The sequence below is a fragment of the Cucumis melo genome, chromosome 6 (assembly GCF_025177605.1).
Source record: "Cucumis melo cultivar AY chromosome 6, USDA_Cmelo_AY_1.0, whole genome shotgun sequence".
NCBI lineage: Eukaryota > Viridiplantae > Streptophyta > Magnoliopsida > Cucurbitales > Cucurbitaceae > Cucumis > Cucumis melo.
In genome coordinates, this window is record NC_066862.1 from 7,983,217 (window position 1) to 8,006,932 (window position 23,716).

The following is a 23,716-nucleotide window of genomic DNA, read 5'->3' on the forward strand; positions in this document are numbered from 1 at the left end:
TCCAGGTAAACTTTGATTTCATAAATGATTTCCTTTGATCGTTGTTTAAATAAACGATCGTGTCATTGAAGTAAGTGATCGCCTAACACATTTCAACATTCTCTTACAACATTTAAACGATTGTGTAATTGAAGTAAGCAATCGCCTAACACATTAGAATAATCGCTTACCACATTTAAACGATCATTTATAGAATTTACACGATCTTTTAAATAGTGTAAACGATGGTTTGCTCTTGTATACATGATCGTTAAGCAAGTGAATTTTTTGTTGTTTTTTTTTTTTGTTTAGCATAATCAAAACAGAATGATGACATTCATCACATGCAAGATGATCGTCATGCTGATTTTGATGAGGACAATCTGGACCAAAATAAAAACCATCGGAATACAGAAGAGATAGTCGCCACTGAAAAGCAACACACCAGTTCAGCTTACCAAGTGCATTGTCCAGTGAACGTTTCATTCATCATATACTGCTTTATATACGTTGAACAATAGACATACTTAGGTTGGAAGAGATCCACCAGGTGCATTGTATTGTTTCTTTTTATTATTCCTTGATTTGTCCTATATTTGTGTAGGAAACAAAAGACAACATCACATGAACAATAGGTTGAGGATGCAGGTAGTGACATTAGCATAGACAGCAGAGATGCAGACTTACTGTTAAATATAACGACTATCTCAAATAATATCAATGCTCAATGTTAGAAAGAAAAAGACCTGCCAAAAAGGATGTTGTCTCTTCCAAATTTCAATCAACCACAGACTTCATGCGATGTACTACCATCAAGTACTCATAAAGAGCTTGCGTTGGCTCCATTGGAAGAAATTTTGGCGATTCAGGAAGTGCCACCATCAATTTCAGTGTATTTCCAGAATGTCAACTGGTATGTATACACAACAACTGTGTAGTCCTTTGAATTAATAGTTTGTTTCTTATTTCATTATTATGCATTGTAGAAAATACATCAAATTGATGAAGCAATTACTTTGGTTGAGATAGAATAAGAAATTGAACAAGTAACTGAGGAACAAATCTTAGAATCTCTATCGGTATGTATAAAAACTTTGTAGTCCTTTCCATCAATTGTTTTTGTCTTCTTAATTAACATTGTGCACTGTAGGAAACAAAGGAAGACAATAAACCTATCATGAGAAGGAAGCTAAGTAAAAAAGAAGATGAACTGTCGCCTGTTCTACAAGTTAATCCACCCACACAAGGTACTGGAGTCATACCTGTCCCAAATGTGAACTTGCAAAAATGTAGATAGGTATGATCCCATGTGACCAATGGATTGAATAATGTGGAAGGCATGCTTAGCTGGGAAGAGATCTGAGAAAAAAAATAATGAAGAGAGGACAATAGTGTTCTCATTCCGAACAAAGGAATTTTTCACAACACTTGAACAAAACACATGGATCTTAAGAGACGTAAGTAATCTTTCCAAAATTCATTTTATATATACTACACAATCTACTGGAAAATTATTTTTTAAGTAAACGATCGTTTATATATAATACACGATCGCTTAATTCACCAAGCGATCAAAGAATGTTGTACACGATCGCTTACTTTTGAATAAATTGCTGTAAATGATCACTTATATAATGTACGCTATGGCTTGCTCTTTGATACAATATTGCTTGTATGTGCTATGTGCTATGGTGTCACCGATATTCTCTTTGATACAATAAAGGAATCATTTTTTTTCTTGCAGACCATGGATTTGTTATTGTACCACGTGCAGAAGAAGATGCTAGAAAGTAAAATGCATAATTATATTTATGTGTAAATGTTTTTTGTTCGTCAAGACTGGCATCAACAAGGAACCGGAAATTATTGAACGACTTTTTAACGATCGGGTGCTGATACCCGAGAAAGAAGAGGTTCAATAGACAAACACAGATGCCCTCATAGCTATATGGTCAGACCAAGATTTTGACTACTACTTTAATTCGGCTCTTGGTTGTATCCTAGATAAAGTAGGGTGGGCAGGTGTGGACTACGTCATTGGTTGCATCAACATAAAAGAACACTGGCTGACTATTGCAGCGGACACGAAGAAATGCAAGATCTATGTGTTCGACTCAATGCCCAACTATGTTAAAAAAAAACTTGTTCATGAAACTCTTGTCATACCTGCACGATGCATCCCCTCACTAGCAATTGCTATTGGATTACATTATAATTATCAAATAGAAAATTTCAAGTACGGCCCTTGGCCAATTGTAAGATCAAAACGCACATTGCAATATGGGAATTCATTAGATTGCGGGATCTTTTGTGCGAAGTTTGTTAAATGCCTTGTAACAAATATGAATAGGAATTGTTTGAATATGAAAAACATAAAATTTTTTAGACAATAGTATGTTTTAGAATTTTAGGCAAATAGATACTTTTGGTAAATAAAAATTGTGTTTGTTTGGGTTGAATCCCATGTACAGTTTTAACTTTTTGATTGAATGGTTGGATTTGTTTCTATAGAATTCAAAACATAATTATATAAATATATAAAAGCGATCGTATACAGAAATATAATGAGGTGGGCGATCGTAATTCCATTAAACTCCGTAAAAACAACAATAGGAATAGACATTAATGTGGCAAAAAGAAAATATAGATGATATGTACCCGAGAATAAGTGAAAATAATAATCATAATGGAAAAAAAAAAGAATCATAGACGATCGTGCAACAAGATAAAAGTAAACGATCGTTTGATAACTATAAACAATCGTGTAATAAAAAGTAAACGGTCGTATATACTAATTAAACGATCGTTTATTTTTTGGTAGACGATTGTTTAAACACACCTGCAAGACCAAAATATATTGTCACCGATACGAAAATGAATGAGACGATATTGACAAAATTAATAAACGATCTTGATTGTATAAGATTACAAGAAGAGAAACAATGTCATCGAAGATGATGAGTATGAGGAAAAAAATAGTGTTAATGGGTTTGTTGCATGGGCCGTAAAAAATTTGCAGTTTTGTTATAGGGGAAAGAGTGGAAATAGTAAAAATAAGGGCTTTGAACAAGAATTTTTCTTCTAACGTATTTCATAAATTCCTACCCAAATTTCACAAATCGGTTAATATTTTTCACAAAAGAATGGGTCAATTTACCTTACTACCCAAATTTCATTAACCTTGAACAATATTTCCCTTATCAACAAGCATATCTATTAAATCAATTGTAATATTTAGAATGATTTGAATATGGTATAAATTATTATCTTATATGGTAATAATATTTTAAATTATCGTGCAAAATATTTTCAATTTGATACCTAACCAAAAGTTAATTTCTCACGATCATCAAGTTCGGCAACGCCGTTTTTTTTTTTTCCGACTATTATGAAGAAAGTTCGTTCTTTCTATTTTCCTCTGATTTGCGTCTTCTGACATGGTTATTATTTTTTATTAAACTTTTCGTATATTATTTATTCTTCTGCTTTGTAGCATATCAATTATAATTTTTATTAAGTTTTGTTCTTTCTTCAATGTCAATGTACATTTTGGATCATCCCCTATACTCGTCAATTTGAATTCAAATTTTACTTCATATCCCTACAATTTAATATTGCACAATACTTTGAAGGAAATTTGAAGAACTCACACCTATTTGAGGAATTCTCTCCCCTTTGAAGGAAACAATGGAGGACGAAAAACGTTATCAGAATAGTTCTATATAGTTTTAATATACCAACTGTAACGACCCAACTTTCCGGACTAAGCTGAGGTCACTACTCAGTACTAAGACTCGACCACAAAACACACAAACCCATAAAGGACCGGTTACGATTCATTAAAAACGTTTAGAAATATTACAAAAGCAGTTTCGGGCCCTATTTTAAATCACAGTCACGAGAGTTTCAAATACAATACTCAAATCATCGAACACAAAATCATAAAACCAAATATTCTAAACATGACTTGATCCAACAAGGGAAAATAACAAATAACAAAATACATCAGCGGAAGCATAAAGAAAACCAAACGCGTCCATATGGCCTTCACGCATCCTTCTTGCCTCTCGTCGGTCTGCCCCTCGTTGTACCCTTACCTGAAAAGTTAAAGAAGAGAAAGGGTGAGTATAAAATATACCTAGTAAGGGACCCACTATTGGGCCCGTTAGGGAACAACAGTTAACTTCCTATGTAGGGGTACCCTACGTAAATAGTCTAGTGGCTCCGTAGAACGCACACATCAATCTCGTGATCCCGAAGGATGCACGTATCAATCTAGTGACCCCGAAGGATACACCTATCAGTCTAGTGATCCCGAAGGATGCACATATCAGTCTAGTGATCCCGAAGGATGCACATATCAGTCTAGTGATCCCGAAGGATGCACGTATCAGTCTAGTGATCCCGAAGGATACACCTAACCGTAAGGTCCACTACCTCATAGATGAAGCTAACCGTTACCCCTCAGTCCATACTAAACCGTCTACAACAGTCACACTCCGACAACATTCATATTACAAATTCGCCATAGGCTTCGCCAGTCAGATAGTATAGGTTTAAACAACTACATCCTTAGTTGCTATATGCATTTCCAATTCACACACCATTGTGATATTCCTTAGATCCAGTCAACTAGTCAAATCATAATCGGACTCATAGTCCTTCCACGACAAAACTCCATGATCAATATCCAGACAATAGACTACCACAAACCTAACCTTAAGATTTTAAAGTCCATCGACATACAATTCCAGTCCACAACGTAGCCCATTAACATAACTACAATATACAGAACATCCGGGCATCGGTGTCTATCCGTAAACAACTCCTTACACCCGATGGCACACAAGCTACAATTAGCGGTCACGTTACCTTTACATCAGATAAGAGCATAACAGCGATACTTAATAGCCAAACATGCATCAATTCATTCAGTACAGTTACTAACATGTAATCCCCTGTGGATTACTACGTTTCCAGCCTCGATCCGAGGTCCAGTAGTAGGAAATCCCTTACCTGATACTTGGTTATGCCCCTCGATCGAGTCCACGCTCAACGGATCCACCTAAACGAAATCATATGGGTTTTAAACGACGATACTAGTAAAAGTCACCCTTTTAAAACATTCGAAACAACAAACGTCGGCTTACCTGAGTAAAGGGAGTTATCCCCAAATGAACTTGCCGTGGGACCCGAGAACTTGAGCGTCAAATCCCTAATACCTTCAAGGAACGAAAGATAGGACTCAGTCTTACTCCAATGTTCAAACTCGAAACGGTTATAGCAACATTGGGTAAATTACCAAAATGATCCTTACAGAAGACTCACCGTAACCCGAAGTGGAGGGAGAAAAAAAATGGCTTATGTGGCTCGGCTCGACTTGGCTCACCCTCGCAGCTCGGCTCGGTCTTCCTTTTCTGTTCGGAGGTCGAACCTCTACCTACACCCTTGGACGAGTTAGCCCTCTCCTGTAAACTGAGATCCACTACCAGGCGCAGTGTATCGACATGAGTGGAAAAAACACTAAAATTAGTATTATTTGTGAACTGTATTTTGGACTTTTAATTCATCGTTAAGTATAATATGTAAATATGGACGTATAATTTGGAAACTGGTCTACTGTATTTCATAATTTTAATATGAGACATGGAAAAAATCAATCGCAATAAGAATTTTTCTACAATCACAATAAGAATTTTTCTACACATTCATAATAAAACAATATGAAATAAGAATTTTTTTGGTATACGTGCAAGGTGAAATTGAAAAAAAGAATTAAAAAGTAGTAGAAAATTTTTCATAACCCTACGTATATAAAATCTCCATAAACTTACCCACATAACCCTTCCCCTAAACACATCTTATCATAAAACCACTATAAACCCACCCACATAACCCTTCCCCCAAACACATCTTATCATAAAACCACCATAAACCCACCCACATAACCCTTCCCCCAAACACATCTTTATCATAAAACCCCCATAAACCTATCCACATAACCTTTCCCCCAAACACATCTTATTCATAACGCTATCATAACTCTTCCCACATAACCCTTCCCCCAATCAAGGGTTATAAGGGTTATGATAAAACTAGATTTATCATAACACTAACACTTCCATAACTCAACCCTCCCCTCAAACACCCCCTAAGTATTTAGTCAAACAATCCCCTGTCCCAATCTCATTAATCTAAAAGCAAACGGCCTTATCGTTGAAACGAATGTCTCAGGTATAGGATATGGAGGAATCATCAAACAGTGTCTAGATAAGATCGAGTCAATAATTCGATTCTACTCAGGAATTTGGAATGATGCACAACAAAATTACTCAACAGTGAAAAAAGAATTACTTGCAATAATTCTCTATCTTAAAAAATTTCAAGAAGAATTATTCAATAAAAAAAACATTATCGAGACAGATTCTAGAGCTTGAATATTTGTGTTAGAAAAAGATGTAAAAAATCTTGTCTCAAAACAAATTTTTGCCAGATGGCAAGCAATACTATCTTGCTTTGATTTCGAAGTTGTGGCTATAAAAGGAGAGCAAAACCCCTTAGTTGATTACCTCTCAAGGGAGTTTCTAACTCCAAAACTCCCTCTCCTTTCTAAAAACTCTCTCTTGAAAGAAAATGAGTTCGGAAAAAGGAAGTGCTAGAGGAAGAACAAACTTTATATCTTCAAAGGGAAACCGTCCATCTTCTTCTTCAAACTCTGTACCCTCATTGATAAGTGCATATCAATATGCTATAGATTTAGGGTTTACCATGGTAACCCGATCTAGATCAAGATTGTTTGGCATATGGATTGGATCTCTCACGGAGTCATCAACTCCACTTAGGCCTTCGGCCAATCTCATTCGTCCTTCTGGCGAAGTCATTCAAATGAGGTCTCTTGCCTCTCCTTCATCCAATATGGAGTCTTCTACTCCTCCTCCTACAACTTATTCACAGGCTGTCACTCCCGATAAACGATTCGTACCCAGACCCGAGTTCAAAACTTACTTTAAAAAATCAATTGAGGTCTACTATCCTACCATAGAACTCGAATACCAAAATCTTACTTTAGAAGAGAGTACAGTTTCAAAAATCTTTCCTAAGGGCTTCAATTTCCTTCCAGAGAAAACCTCAACAAAATAAGAAAATTCTATGAGTTTAGTTTTAATAGACACCAAGTCTGTAGAAATAACTCATGTTTCAAAAAAAATGATCCTTCAAAAACCGCTTATTAAAAATAAAATTTTTTCAAAGCAATCAATCCAACTCATTGGATTCAAGTAATTTTTAAGAAAAAACTCTTTCAAAACCTCTTGTTCCTCAATCCAATTTCTACCAAGATTACATCAAAGCTTGGTTTAGAGTATTTTTGTTCTCAAACAAGAACCATTCATGGTTCATTTCTTTTTGCCAAAACGCTTACAAAATTAATTTTCCTTATGGTTCATTCAATGGTGGAATAATTTTGGTCTCACAGACGATATTCTGCCTACACCCATTCAAGGATCCTATTTCTACTTTTCAAGAACAATTCAAAAGAATCATTTCATAATCTAATGAGATTTTGCCTTTATTTTCAAATTCCTACAACACAACATTATATCCTCAATACAAAATGTTGGTAAAAAATCTCAAGATCAAATAGTGGGAAAGATACAATTTTCAACATGTCACCATCAAACACATGAAAGAATGGTTCGCAAAGAACGAAGATCTACAGGGATGTTGATCAAAGAAAGAACATTAAGTCCTTAAATGATAAATCAAAACTTCTTACAGCTCTTGCTCAGGTTACAACTGATGCAGATTTTCAAAGATTATTATCCACCGCAGTAAATTTAATACCACATACTATAACTATTTTTTTATATAGAATTTTAAACTAAAAATTGATTACTATTTATGTATTTATGTATTTATGAATTAGGACAGTAAAGCTAAGGTGTATATACATGACTTAATTTTTTATCTTATAATTGAAAGATTCAAATCTCTCCAAAAGTACTTATTAACTCATGTATGGACTAGGATTGGATGTACTTTGTTATTTTCGATACAACAAATTGAACCTTAAATGTTGGATGGAAAATAGGTCAATCGGCGACATTGTAAGTTCGATATTAAATGATCGTGGTTATAATACAAATTACGCATTATTGGATACTGTTCACCTGTCCATTACACCTAGTTATAATGTCGATTTTTATTGTCAAATTGAAACACCGGATATAATGTTTATTTTTCTAATTCAAAAAAATATGTGCGTATATATCTATATATGCATATATTATTGAGCACCAAGATAAAGCTTATTAATTAACTTTATTATTATTTAAGATGATTACAATAAGGCCACTGTTATTAGACACATTAAACAACTGACGCTAAAAAACAAGTTATTACTTAGTTTTAGAATAATGTATTACATTGATTATTCAACAGAGCCAACCTCTAAAACAGCTTCAAACACTACCGGCAATGGCAGAACTGTATCCATTCACCTTGTCCCAGTATCGAGACCATAACATAACTCCTCCATATCTCGGCGACTTCTTTATCTTCGGCAGAATCGCTGAAGTCAGCACATTGGCTGGAATATACCCGCTTCCTGCCGCTCCGGGAGCTGCCGGTAGTCCGAGGAAGATCTTTCCACTGCCACCCGCGGACGAAGTCCACCGGTTCCATGAGGATATGAGGTTGTTTATGTTGCCTGCTGAATATTGGCATGGAGGATTGTTGTAGAATTGAACCCAGATGAAGTCAAAAGCACCTGCTAAAATAGAGTAGATCAATTATTATATACATATCATACCATTTAACAACTTTCTTTTATTAACAATTGTGGAGTATTGGAGAGGATCAAAATTACCTTATATAAAATTCAATTACTTTCAAGGTCTATAAACTTTTTAAGTGTGTCTTTGTTTAACACTTGAACCTAATATACGTACTTAATTATGTTTTAAATTTCATGTCCAATGGCCAAAAAAAAAATTGTTGGAGGTATTTAAAAAAAATATCAAAACTTCATCTTCAATTAAATTTAATTTATCTATTAGAATCTAAAATTTTAGTATATTTTATAAATATTTAGTTCGTTATAATATATTAATTTGAAAATGCACGTTATTATTTAAAATTTCTGTAAATAATTAAAAGTCTACTAGACTTTAATTAGAAAGTTAAAATATATATATATATATATATATATATATATGATAGGTGTAGATCTTTTTAGACAAAAGAAAAGAAATTAAAAAGACACCTATTTAAATTGAAGTTAGGAATTTTTCTCTTGCAGTTGAGTGTTTTTTCTACAAATTGTGAAACCCACAGCATGAAAAGAGAAATGAGAATCAAGAGATAAAAGTTTAATTAAAGTAATGAAGTAGTTGAACTTTTGAAGGGTTTGATTGATAACTTAAATTAAATAAGGTCACCTTTGTTAATGGCGGTGCCAAGGAACTTGTCAGGAAATGGACATTGAGGAGCCGCCGATAAATACACCCTTTTCCTCGACTTGCTCAAACCTTTAAGGTTTTTAGCCAGGACCTCCCAGTTTGCAGTGGAGCCGAGCTCGATATCAAAGTCGATACCATCTAAAACGGCGTCACCGAGCGGCCGTGCAGTTGATCGCCCACTCAAGAAATGGTTGTAGAGATAAGTAGCGAAATTTCTGGCGTCGGAGGGAGATGCAAGAGAGTAATTTCCGACTCCTCCGCCAATGGAGAGGAGGACTTTGACCCTCATTCTCTGACAGAACTTGATGTTTTGGCTGAGCACGGTGCAGCCTCCAGTGGCCGGGTTGCAGTGGCCGGAGAGGTTGATGGAAGGGGTACGGCCGTTGCCAAAGTTGTTGAGGAAAGCTAGGATGACGTATTTATATCGGCCGGTGGCGCATGTTTCTCGGAGAGTTCCTTCGGCGGTGCTTTGGCCCCAGTAGACGGTAATGCCGCCGGTGGCGGCTTCGGAGGTCGACAAGCGAGTAAGGGTCAGAAGACAAAGAAGAAGAGAAAGGGTTTGGAGATTTGAGGCTGCCATTTTCTTATAATCAAGCTATGTTTTCCTTGAATTTGCATGGGGGTTTTGGCTGTTATTTATAATGTTCATTGAGAAAACCCCTTTGCTTATTGCATATTCTAAGCAAGTAATTATTGTTTCTGTTTTGAAATATTTTAGTGTTTACCTTTTTCTTTTTCTTTTTCTTATTTTTTGTGAAGAATAAAATGCATATAAAACATATATAGATGCATGTCAAGTATTAATATAAGTGGTGGAAGAAAGTTTATGATGCGTGTTTGGCTACCACTTCATAAGTTTTTAGTTCAAAGTTTCATTATTATTCTGTTTAACTTTATATATATATTTATATGATATTTCTAAATGTTTATTATGTTTTTTATCTAATATTGTTAAGTGATGTTAGAATTATATTGACCTAGTTATAAGTTTAGTTCTTAAATTTATATCTAGTTAGTTCTAAATTTTGTATCTAATATATTTTTTAAAAATGTTTAATAAATTTATGATTAGGTAAACTTTCAATAATCTCAAATAATAATCATTTATAAAATTTGATTGTTTTAAAATATAAAAATGATAATCAAAATTTTACAAATATATAGCAAAATAGATTTTATAATAATCTATCACAAATATCATGTGACATTTTGTTATATTATATATTTATATATTTACGATAATTTTAGTATTTAAAATAAGATCCGATACAAAATTTTTCATAAACGTATAAAATTAAAAAAAATGAATATGTAATGTGAGATATAATTGTGGATTCACGAGAACTTTAGGCTATAAAAATGATGGAACTTTAAATTTAAAAAATAGGGAATAAAATATTTTTAGTATATATGAATAAATTAATTAAAAGACTTCACAAGCTAAGCAAAAACATGTGCAAAGTCCCATGACAAACTAGAGGATTTTCGTATTTTTATACACTATAAAATATGAGTTAACTTGAGTTCAAAAAGGATAAAGCTTTTATATATTTCCACGTATACACAACTGAAAAAAGAAAAAAGGATCGAGTCTTCAAACAACAAAGAGATGATAGGAAGAGGGACTACATACAATACATTCCCAAGTTTAGTCACGTATCCAGAAATTTTGTACAGGAGCACTATATGATAAACACACTAAAAAATGTAAAAAATATTAATAGTTTAAAAGATTAATTAATTTAATACGTATTACAATTGTCTTTTATACGAATTTTCATGTTTTGAAATCGATCGATCATAAGTTTATTATCTAACTTATCCAATAATTATATTCAGAAATTCTAGTCCTTAGACTAGGATCTGCAGGTAATTCTCCTAAATTGATTTTTTTATAAGATCTATAAAAATTAAGAATATATATCTTTTTTGAAGATGATGTCTCTATAGTTTCTATCGTTGTTTTTCTTTTAAAATATTTCTCCATATTGATATGTTAACTCTACAAAATTAATATTAAACAATATATGTATTATGATTTATCACATAGATTGAAAACGTATTAAAACTAAAAATATTAAGAAAAATTTGAACTTGCCAACGAATTGATATGGTACGTATATTCTAACGATGAACGGAAAAAAATTATCTTCTAGCCATTAATTCTGAAATTAAATTAAATAAATATATACATAAGTAACGTAAACAGGAGTTTAAAAATTACATAAAAAAAAAAAAAGATGAAAGTTTAGATCTAACTTTGTTATATTTCAGATTTGAACCCTAACTTACTTGTTACAAAATAAGAGCACAACCATTACACCAAAACCAAATTTTTGAAAAAATTAAGCATTTTTTTATATATATTGTAATTTGGCATTTCAAAATTAATACTAAAATACAAAATCGATAATGTGAATGGGGCACGTGCCCCCGCTGGACCTTTAATAAGTCCGCTCCTTCCTAAGTTAGAGGTATATACAATTCAATTCTCATTTTAAGTTTTATCATATAAATATAAATTCGGTATATTTTAACTCTTTTTTATTTAAAGTTTTTGGATAAATAAAAACATAGAAACCAAAAATATATTTTAAACTGAGATATGTAAGTACAAAGGTTTTATATATATATATATATATATATATATATATATATATATATATATATATATATATATATATATATATATATATATATATATATATATATATATATATATATATATAGATAGATAGATAAACCTCTCACGTACGTTTTTATGATTTCTTATTTAACCTTACGAAATATAGGAAATCTAACATTATGTTTATGTCAAGTGTACTATCAATATTTTAAGTGACATCATATTAGGTATAAAATTCCTAGCCCAACGTTGGCTAATCCCTAACTCGTTGAGGCGGGCTAGCCCGACGTCAATTTTTTCTCTATTCAACGTCGACTGGAGTGAGCTTTTATTTGGACATGATTGTGGAAAAACATGTAATTAAAATTGACATAGAGGTCATACTAAATGGAAAAAAGCATGAAGAAAGTGAGATTCTATTATCTCAAATCACCGAGTCAGAAAAACAATTGTCAGGTAAGAAAGTTTATCTCTAAAGCGTTTATGTTTAAACGTATAAGGTTAATTTCATATATTTATAAGTGTGGATCAAAATTATAAAATTGTCTCTAGAAAATATCATTCTAGATTAACGTAGACTACACCTAATTAATTAGGGCCGTATGCTCTATAACATGGGCCGTATGCTACGTAACCATGTTATAGGAGGATGATGAATAACCCTCCGAGATGAGCAACTAGCAAGTAGCAATAACGGGCATTGCTTCGAGTCCCGCCTCCAAAGGTTCCGTCTCTCTCTATCTGCTTTCATCAAATAGAAAGTTGCAAATAAATTAGAGAATTTGATAATTATACGTAGATATAGTAGATTGATAGGGATAATGTCCATCACTTTTGCTTTTCATTCTCTCTGTAACAATGTTTTCCCATCTCCCACTTCAAATCATCTCGAAATTTCATCGATTTGGCGTCCAATTTCCACTAAACTCCCACAATTAAGCAACCCCATCTCTCAACCCTTGAGGAAAACCTTCACCATTGTTTCTTCCAAGTCGTCCGAAGCAGAGGAGCTCTCTTCTCCTGAGGACGAGTGGCTTAACAAGCTACCAGAAAAGAAGAAGCCCTTGTATTCTCACAGTTTGCCTTGCGTTGAGGCTTGGTTGAAGAACTTAGGATTTTACCAAAGTAAAGAGGACCGAGCTATGTGGCTGATCGAGAAGCCTGAATGGCACGCTCAGCTCTCACTCGATGTCACTGACCTCTATATAAGGTTCGCTCCTTTTTTGTGATAGAATTTGTGTTTCTCAATCTGGCTTTTTGTTGTTTATCGTTTAATTGCGTTTTCTGATTAGGGTTATTTCGTAAGTTGCATTGGGAATGAATTGTTCACTGTTTGCTTTAGTTTTAGAATTTTGTTGGAATTTCCTTTTTCATGATTGCCTTTTGGGTTGTTTAACTTTAGTAAGATACCAATGGAGTTGAATTCAGGCATGGCAGTTGGACTCTGGGGTTGTGATCATTCAAGCAAGCATCTATATATAACTGCTTCCATTAGGTTGTTTAAATGATGCTTGTATTAAGTATTACATCTCCATGGAGAGAAGAATAATTATGCCTTGCTATTGACTTTATTGAAACTATGGTCAAGACTGAGCAGGGATGATGGACAATCCTCTAACTTTTATCCTCTGGACTGGTTATAGATTAATACTAAAGTGGTTTATCCAGTTCAATTCATCCTTGTGGAGTAGAGAGTAGTGAAGGTTCGTAGGTGAGAATGAAAAATAATGTCAAACGAGGAAGCAGAGAACGACCACAATCCATGATTTTGTTTTTTGTTACTGTAGATTGCAGATAGAGCAGGGAGAAGTTTAAGCTTGGCTGATACCGTTGTTTTTTTTTAAACATTTCATTGAGTTTTAAATTCTCTTGGGTGCTAGTAAACGTCTTGGAATGCATCAAAATATTTAAAACAAGGAATAAACTACCCTAACTTTTTGGTAGTGAGAGTAGGAGAGAGGCTAGCTGGTGTATTTCCTCCCAAGTTCCAATCATGGCGTTTGAGTGACTGACTCTGATACTTTGTTATGTATCATTGTGTAAGAATACTCTTACTTACGCTTTGATTGTCAAGCGCAAGTATTACAATATAAAACAGATAACCTCTTCGCAGTCTTGCTCTAGAATTCAGGTAATGTCTACCAAACAAAGAACCACTGTTCTGTCCAAAATACAAAGCATAACGATAACAAAGAGACTATGTACTAATAGTAGTAACCAATTGTCCCCTGGTCGGTTTGACGGTTCCCTTATTGTTCTTTCTAATGAATACACGATTAGGGGCTAACACATTACTCAAATACACACGAAAAGGAAAACAGGAAAGGAAAAAAAAACTTTCTATTATTGGTTTTGTGGTAAGTTCAGTCACTGGTTTTGAATTTGATACTCACACAACGCACATGTTTGTTTTGCAGATATCTCAAGAGTGGACCAGGAAATCTTGAGAAAGATGTAGAGAGGAGATTTAGCTATGCACTAAGTAGGGAAGATATTGAGAATGCTGTACTTGGAGGACCGTGAACACCATTTATCATTACTCACTGTATTTTAATCATTCCTTTCTGTCAATAAATATAACATTATTTCTTGATCTATTCTCTTCCAATTCCACAATTGCTAGGAATGAAATCCACTTTTTGCTCACTACATTCTGCCTTCTACAAATTATAAACCCAAAACTACAAACTTAAACTTCTACCAAAACACTAAGTCGAATATCTTTCTCAAAGTCTCATTACCGCTGCTTGAATTGTTATTCGTAGACAGAGACACTGCTGTACAGATTTGTTCAACAGGGGAATAAAATAGATGGAACATACATGTTTCTCACCAAAAATCTTACTGGTACAAATGATCATTAATGCAGTTTGAGAAGGGAGAATGAGAAGATATTTTACAAATTCTTGATTCCCTCGCGAAACTAATTGGTAAGAAAACGGGTTCCATTGGAACAAAATTTCCCCCTAACAGAATGTGGCTATTACTGTTTGCTCCAGCTACTCGGATGGGGAGATGGCCATTTCTGAATGAAGCAGGACTGCACCACAAAAAACGAAGGACCTCTATGAAAAGACTCTGATAAGTACGCCTGATCAGTTGCTCTTCAATATCTACTCCCCCTTTTGTCTTTCAAAATCCATTTTTTGAATTTCTTTTCAGACAGCAAAAGAATATGCCCCTGGGCAAACAAACTGTTGATTTCAAAATAATTGTGCAGATGCTGAGTGAGACCAGTATTCTTTCACTAACTGTCCAAATAGGGAGCCTTCTCTTTTGATCAACGTAGCCGGTTCATCGTATTCTGCTATTCTCCCTGAAAATTGTATTAAAACATTCCATAAGAAAACTAGGATTGATTCATTTCTAACTTTGCTTTTCCTACAGTGAAAGTTGAGGATGTATCAACGAAGAATCCTATGATACTAAGAAAAATGTGCTTGAATTGTGTTTGAATTATCAAAACTTACCATCACTTATAGCAAGCACCATTGTGCAATCCATAACAGTTGGTATTCTGTGAGCAACTGTAATCACAGTACAGTCGGCGAATTCAGATCGAATAGTTTTCTGTAGAATCATATCAGTCGCATTGTCAATTGATGCAGTAGCTTCGTCAAGCACTAATATTCGACTTCTCCTCAAAAGAGCACGACCTAAACAGAAAAGTTGTCGTTGTCCCATGCTCCAGTTTGAACCATCTTCCACAACTGGTATTTACAAAATGTTAGCCACCGACAACCTGAAACTAGGAGAAACTAAAAAAGGAAAACCTCGACATTATCTTGGTTATGAAAAAGATTACCCAAGGAATCCAATCCTGCCTCCCGCTCTTCGACAGCGTCTCTTAGTTGACACTTCCCGAGTACCTGTATAATCAAGACATAGTAACTTCAGAACTATGGTGAAGTAAATATTATGAAGAATAAACCTCTAAAGAACAAAGCATCACCTCCCATATTTCATCATCACTATGCTGAACTAAGGGATCCAAATTGTATCTAACAGTTCCCTTAAAAAGGGTTGGGTCTTGAGGAATAATTCCGAAACGTGAACGCAGGTCATGAAGTCCAATCGAACAAATGTCGATGCCGTCAACTACAATCTTTCCCCCTACTGGCTCAACCAAGCGGAATATGGCACTTAAAAGGGTAGATTTACCACTGCCAGTACGACCAACAATACCAATCTTGTGTCCGCCTTCAAATGTGCAGCTAATACCATGAAGAACAAGGGGCGTATTGGGTCTATACCGAATCTGTAAAATGAAACGATCATGGTTAGTTTGCTGATCTCTCCAAAGGCTTCAGCTTTTGATTAGCGTATTACTTACCTTCAAGTCGATTATCTCCACTTTGCCGATAGAGGGCCAATTGCTTGGAGGACGGTTAGCTTCGATGATTTCAGGAGCCTCACTTGATAAATGCATGTATTGGTTTAATCTTTCTACAGAAATGATGTGATTGGCTATATTACATTGATTCTGAATGGAGAAGACCAGGGACACATTTAATGAAAGGCCATAAGAGAGTGCCATTCCAATGAAACCTGCAATAAAAGCATACAACTTTTATAACATGACATTTAGAATAGGCAGATTTGATGACTATGCAATGAAAATGTTAAATCCCCACCAGGGCTGAAACTTCCAGTTGGTAGCAATACTATGCAAAATGCAGCGGAGGCTAAGACTACTGCACTGAGCATTTCTAACCGTTGTATCAGCCACTCGTTCGCTGAAAAATTGTGAAAGAAAGGACTGGCATTTCCATCAACAAATTCAAGATTTTTCTTAAAGAATCTATCTTCCTCTTCAAAAGCTCGAATTGTCATTGCTCCAGCTATGGATTCAGACAAATGGTTTGCTACCATTGACTTTGTCGTCCCATTAAGACGCATGAGTTCTTTAGCAGAAGCGAAATAGTATCTCTGCACGAAGAAGAGGCTATTTCTTGTCAGTTACTTCAAAGAAAAGGTGACCTTGATCATTGTTCATACACATCTAAGTCATCTCGTTGAATACTTCTAAACTAATTACTCGAGATCTTATGACTTAAAGTCACTTTTCAAGAGCCTCACGCAGTCAGAATTTCATATCTAATGGACCTGTTAGTCAGTATTACCTGCAAGCAAACTGCCAAAATGATTGTAGGTACGGAGATGAATAGAACTTGCCACGTGATTACGGCTAAAACTCCGAGACTGGCATAGGCATTGGAGGTTGCAGCCACAGCAAATATTAAACTAAACGGGACATCAAGATCCACAATACTAAGATCCATTGAGACCTATAAAAGGATAAACAAATATAAGAAGACTCTGTTCATTCCAATCTCAAAAAGCTTTTGGAGCTCGAGATGCTTACCCGACTAAGTATCCTTCCAAGAGGTGTGGAATCATAGAAGGACATCGGTGCGCGAAAAAGAGATGCTAGTAGCTGAGAAAACAATGATTTTGAAGATTGCAGACCTAAAAAAGCTGTTAAAAGAGCTCTTGAAGCCAGGAATATTGTTGAAGTAACTCCAATCAACAAGTAAACTATGATCAGGCGCGACTTGCTGACGTTGGGATTGTCAACATTCATAGCCATCCAAGAGTTTTGAGTTATTCCACATGCCACGAATGCTAATTGGAAGAGAACATCTAAGGAGAAGAAGAAGAACCCTTTGTTCTGATTCAGATACTGAATATAAGGCTTGAATCCTGAGTCTCCAACTTCCCGCTCCTCCTGCTTAATTATCTGGTTAGCATCGGAAACTACAGACAGTTTCTCAGTAAAAGATTTCTTAATCTCTTTACTAGATGTTCTCAAACTCTTGGTAGCAGATAAATCTGCAAGCCTTTCAGTACCCGCAGTCTCTTTGTGTGCATTGACAAGGTCCTGAAATTGTTTGCTATGTGCTAACAGCTGATCGTAAGCGGCTGCTTCAAGAATTTCCCCATCGGACATCAGCTGCAATTGGCAATTACAAATTAGAATTAGGATGTTACAAATGAGCAATCAAAGGCCTGAATCTTGATTCAAAACAGATAATGAGGGGCAAAGCGCCTAACTAACGAAGGAACAAATTCAACAAATAGGGGCTTGCTAAGGAACAAATTCAATAAACATGTAGGGTTAAGTTTTTAATTTTCACGTTTCACTTGGGTATATTCAAAAGCAGGAGAGTCACACAACTGAACTTGGAACATGTTATCAATATCATGAGTTCATTGATACAAAATGGAATGAGCAGGAAAACAAAGGCTATATTTCAAATGGTGCTTTGTAGTTTGTACTAACCAGGACAGATTCAAAAGCAGGTAAGAAATCAACTTGATGAGTCACAAGAAGAACAGTTTTTCCCAAGAGCGCCTCCATAACATATCCCTGCCATGGTGCCAGTTAGCTTTCACACAGTCTGAGCAAACAGAAAGAAAAAATAATGGACAATGTCAAAAACTTGAGAGTTACATTGAACAAACTTGTGGCAGTATGAGCATCAACAGCACTAAATGGATCGTCTAACAGATATATATCAGCATTTTGATAAAGCGCACGTGCAAGTTGAATCCTCTGCTTTTGTCCACCACTGAGATTTACTCCTCTTTCCCCAATCTCAGTGAGATCACCGTAAGGAAGTAACTCAAGGTCCTTCATCAATGAACACTTCTCAAGTGTTTCTCGATATCTCCAATTGTCCATTTCAGAGCCAAATAAAATGTTATCTCGTATGGACCCTGTTTGGATCCATGCTGTTTGAGACACATAAGCAATCCTTCCATTAACTTGGATCTGTGAAATCAATATAAAAGGAACATTTAAATCATATTGAGCTAATTTATGTAAGAGTAACCAAGTGAATCTACATGGGGAAAAGATAGGGATAGAAAGGATAAAGCATATAGTATAGGATCAATTTATATCATGATGAATTTAGCTCTATCATGTAGTAATGGTAGATGAGTAAGTATGGTGATATAACTAACATTTCCCTCAAGATTTGGAATTTCACCAAGAACAGCTGCTAGAAGCGTAGATTTTCCTGAGCCAACTTCTCCACATATTGCAACCTTTGAACCTGGCTTGACCTCTAAATTTATATTACGAAGAGTAGGCCTCGTCGAATTCTCTTCCCACGAGAAAGATGCTGAACTGATCCGAATGGAGTAGTTACCATTCATATTCACACACTTTCTAGGAACACTAGAACTTTGCAGCTCAGGTGACTCCAGAAAGTCAACAATACGTGTAAAAGAGACCCTTGCTTGGATGATCACCGCAATGACATCACCCATAGATCTCACAGGTTCTTGAACAAGACGCAATGCAGATACAAAAGTGAACACATTATTGGCATGCAGTGGAATTTTCAAAAAACTACATGCCCCAAAGGTTGCAACAGAGACAATAACAGGAGATGACCAAAAGAGAATGCCATTCCATCCTTTTCGATATTGCACGGCTGACAACCACCTGTGCTCCTCCTTTCTTAACTTCTCAATTACGTTCTTGAAATGGGTTTCCCAAGCGTATAGCTTCAAAATTTTCATGTTTACAAGAGCCTCCGTAAACGTTTTCAGTCTCTCATCTTGTGCCGCCATCAATTTACTCTGAAACTTATGTTGTAGCTTGGCGATTGGAGTATTCCCAACTACACATAGAATTATCACTAAAAGGGAGGCTATGGTTGCTATTCCTACTGCTTTATAGAGGATCAAAAGGGCAATACATAGCTGAACGCTCGTAGTCCAAGTTTGGTGGAACCAAAACGAGAATTCTCCAATTCTATACGCGTCTACAGTAACGTAGTTCATGATTTCACCACTCGAGTGCATCAACTTAGCTTCACTGGACAATCGCAATTGCTTCTTATAAATAGCTGCTGAGAGCAAAGATCTAACTTTAAGACCAACAAGCCTGGTTCTGAAGTACCATTGTCTTTGCGATATGGATTCAATACTTTTCGAAAAGAAAAGTGAAACGGCAAGCACAAGACCTTCATATTTGAAACTTTGCTGTCCCTGAGCAACCAAAATGAAGGCATTGAGAAGCAGAGGACCAGCAGAGAGAAAGAGTACTTTCAACAAAGCGAAAAATCCTGACAATAATATATCCCTTCGATGGCATAAAAGGATGACTTTGAAGACTGATGGTTGAGAACTTTGGCCTTTTCTTTTATGTTCATTCATTTGGTTTATGAACTGTAAGTAACAACTTTCTGCTCGATCTGCCTCCCGCATCATCGGTATATCTTCAATGTTGAGAGTCTTCTTCTTTCCCGTTTTCATTAAAGGATTCATCCACCAAAATGAAATTTTACTCAGCAATCCAGCTTTGGCTAATGGAGTAACAGGATCAAGCTTACCACTTCCGTTGGCCTCACCAGTTAATGGGGTGTAAAGTCCATTCCCATTGATACTCTCCTCATTCTCTTGGCAGCTAAAACAACCAAAAGAGCAAAGCAATAATAGAACTGATCCCAGAACAGATAGAACATCTAAAACCATCTTTGCTGATACTATTTTACTCGAAACAACATCAAAAAGTGAAAGAACACAAACAACCCCAGCAAACACGAATGCTGCAATGGACAGTAGGCGCAACAAGGCTCTTGGAAGCTGTTTACTCCATAAGCTAACAATAGAGCTCAACAATAACCACGTTAAGCCATGGAAGGAAGTTGATAACCACAGCTGCAAAGGCAAAGCAGTGTGATCTTTCCTCAACTTCTCCACCAAAGTCCAAATGCCTAAGCCAAGGTACACCAATCCAACACAACTATTGAAGATAGCAGACAAAATCAGCAAACCTGAACCGTTACGAATTTGATACGACATGTGAACTCTTTTCATTGACTTCCCCACAATATTGGATACAAGCAAGATGAACAGTAGAGAATCAAAACAGATGATCAGAGCTTGAGTTAAACATGAAGAAGAACGAGAAAGAAAGTTGTAGTCAAAACCACAAGGTTTCTCACTACCATCGAAACAGTCATAACCTCCACAGAACACATCCCATATCGCCTCCATTCCCCTCCTCTTTCTTGTCTATGAATGTCAAATGAAGTTAGTTAATAAGACGACATTGATGCATAATATTCGTCAAAGCTCTAAAAGTAAAACAACCTTTCAATTACTCATATAACAATATTTTGGTTCACTTGTTAAAAGTTAATAGTAGAATAAACAGAAAGAGAATGAATATGAAACTTTGATTCAGGCTTCTAAATGCGCTTGTTCTTCGCAGAAACCATTTCCACCATTCAACAAATGGAAGTTTTCTAGTATTACCACAATGATATATTATTGGTCAAAGCATATTTCAACTAGCATTATATCAATTTTGAAGCCAGAGCTTCGATTTCTCCACCCGACATATTGTCAAAGAAAATGATATATTATTTTATTTCAAAGGATCCTACATTCTTAAATGGTTCATTTTAATATATTATTTTATTTCATGGGATCAAACATTCTTACTTGCTCCTTTTATGGAAAATAGTGAAGGCAAGAACAAACCTCAATGTGATTGATATCACATATCAAACCCTTCGCATCAAGCTTCCATACAACTCTTATCTAACACAACACAACACAAAAGAACCTAAATGTGAAGACCCCTCTAGATAAAAAGAACGAAACTTTACAAAATCAAAGGCAGAAATTCCCGTGGATTTCGGAAGAAGATCACAAACTCCATTGACAACCCAAAAACAAATGAAGAAAAGAAGAAGAAACCAAGAGGCAGAGGCAGAAGGACATTAAATTCTCACCACAAGTAAAGAGTTGGACCTTCATGGTAGACCCAAATCAGGGAAATCGTGTAAAAGCTTAATGCTTTGTAAATAAGAAGAAGGCATGACGTTAAATATGAATAGAGTTTTGGGATTTTGAGGCGTCATGGCTCACGTTCATTGCTACTCATTTGTCGTGACCTTTCTTTTATCATCTTCTGTAATTGTTGTTTTCTTCTTCTTCCTCAAAGACCTTTTTTTTTTCCCCTGGTGAAGAGATATAGAGGTTAAATTATGAATTTAGCCAATTGATTTTTTAAAATTTGTATATTTTGTATCCATATTTTACGAATAGTTGATGTTGAAGTTCAGTTTTAAATTAAACTATAGATCAAACATAGTAGATATTGACAAATGATTTGTGTTTGTATATTTGGTAAATGTAAATTTGATTTTGTGTTCGATATACTTTTTAATTAAAGTTTATCTAATAGATTTTAAATTCTTTTCTTTTATCTTTCCTAATTGTCGTTTGATTTTTTTATTTAATTATTATTATCATTATAATCATCTCTAAAATGGGAGAAATGGTTATGAAAGAAAAAAAAAATGAAACTCTTTACCAAATATAATAATAAAAAAAATTAAATGGATTATAATGAGTTTGAACAATTTTATTATATTTTTTAATAGTTAAAAAAATAGCAAAAATTAAAAAAAAATCCTTAAACACAAGAAAAAGAATAAAACAACGATACAATATTTTGGGATGAGTAAAACAATGGATAATTATTTATAAAAAGGAATCCAAATTTACCAAACCATATGAATGAGATTGGAACTTTTAAAAGTATAAAGATTCAATTAATTAGCTCAAATCATGAAATTGAATTAAAAGTATTACATATTAATATAAAGTATCATTATCTTTTAATGGTGTATATAATTTAAATATGTTTTGTTTGTGGCATAAAGACAGGTTTCTAAGATTTGGAAAATTTGGCATAACATATTAAATTAATAATATAATGTGCAATAGGAATCAACCAAATAACTTATTTATGGCTCTATGTTTCTGAAAGGCCAAAACATACAATTTGAATAGTTAAAGATTAAAGTAGCATGTGATGGATGAATGCCTCTGGACATTTATGGAATATTTGAGAGGAATGAATGTCCAAAAATAAATGACAAATTTGGTTCACACCCACATTTAAAATAATGAACAAATTATACTATTGAACTCTCGATAGAGATTATTTCTTTGTGAAAAATGTATTAACAAAGAATTAGTTTATTTAAATGTATAGATATATAAGAATTAATTATGTATATTTATATATGTGTGTGTGTGGGGGGGGGGGGGGGGGGGGGGGGGGGGGGGGGGGGGGGGGAATATCATTGCTGGATGAAATTCTTGAGTTGAAAGGGCGGTTTCATGACATTGTGTAATACCTTTTTGCATATTATTCCTATTCATCTCTTTTACGTTAAAAGAAAATTAGCAAACTTGTACGTTTAAACATAATGTAATTACTTGAGACATTCAATAGGGCCCACGGTGATATGATCTCCACATAAGATTAGTCGATGCTTTTTTAAAGTTGCAATGATTCTTCGTGCCCGAAAAAAGAAAACTAATTTTAAGGATTTATGGTTATATACAAAATTTGTTAAAGTATATAAAAAATATATAGTATATTACGTAGTTCATACTTTAGAAATATTTTAGGATATATAAAAAATATATAGTATATTATGTAGGTTATAGTCAAACAAATCAGAGTATATGAAAAAATATATGGTATATTATAAAAAAATATAGTATATTATATATAGGTATATGAAAAATATAAAACGTGAGAACGGAAATATGAAAAAATTAGATAAATTTTTGAGATATTTGTTTAAAATTATGTCTAAAGTAGATAATT

The 23,716-nt window shown here is 34.5% G+C and overlaps 3 protein-coding genes across 4 annotated transcripts; 1 reads left to right on the forward strand and 2 right to left on the reverse strand.

The window, feature by feature from the left end:
* Positions 1-8,287: 8,287 nt before the first annotated feature.
* Positions 8,288-10,075, reverse strand: LOC103484143 (hevamine-A-like). The gene is made up of 2 exons (XM_008441097.3): positions 9,417-10,075; positions 8,288-8,746 (listed from the first exon to the last, which is right to left on the reverse strand). Exons 1-2 carry the CDS (start codon positions 10,015-10,017, stop codon positions 8,439-8,441), a joined length of 909 nt encoding a protein of 302 aa, XP_008439319.1. The 5' UTR covers positions 10,018-10,075; the 3' UTR covers positions 8,288-8,438.
* Positions 10,076-12,709: 2,634 nt separating this feature from the next.
* Positions 12,710-14,712, forward strand: LOC103484146 (uncharacterized). The gene is made up of 2 exons (XM_008441100.3): positions 12,710-13,273; positions 14,481-14,712. The coding sequence occupies exons 1-2, from the start codon at positions 12,885-12,887 to the stop codon at positions 14,584-14,586; spliced, it is 495 nt and encodes a 164-aa protein (XP_008439322.1). The 5' UTR covers positions 12,710-12,884; the 3' UTR covers positions 14,587-14,712.
* Positions 14,713-14,772: 60 nt separating this feature from the next.
* Positions 14,773-21,984, reverse strand: LOC103484144 (ABC transporter C family member 10). Of its 2 annotated transcripts, XM_008441098.3 has the most exons (13): positions 21,822-21,984; positions 21,568-21,627; positions 19,033-21,096; positions 18,518-18,838; positions 18,347-18,433; positions 17,429-18,016; positions 17,187-17,351; positions 16,698-16,992; positions 16,397-16,611; positions 16,016-16,321; positions 15,869-15,932; positions 15,534-15,773; positions 14,773-15,379 (listed from the first exon to the last, which is right to left on the reverse strand). In XM_008441098.3, exons 3-13 carry the CDS (start codon positions 21,076-21,078, stop codon positions 15,267-15,269), a joined length of 4,440 nt encoding a protein of 1,479 aa, XP_008439320.1. In that variant the 5' UTR covers positions 21,079-21,096; positions 21,568-21,627; positions 21,822-21,984; the 3' UTR covers positions 14,773-15,266. The 2 variants fall into 2 exon arrangements, with proteins under 2 accessions (XP_008439320.1, XP_008439321.1); XM_008441099.3 differs by lacking the exon at positions 21,568-21,627.
* Between the last annotated feature and the right edge of the window lie 1,732 nt (positions 21,985-23,716).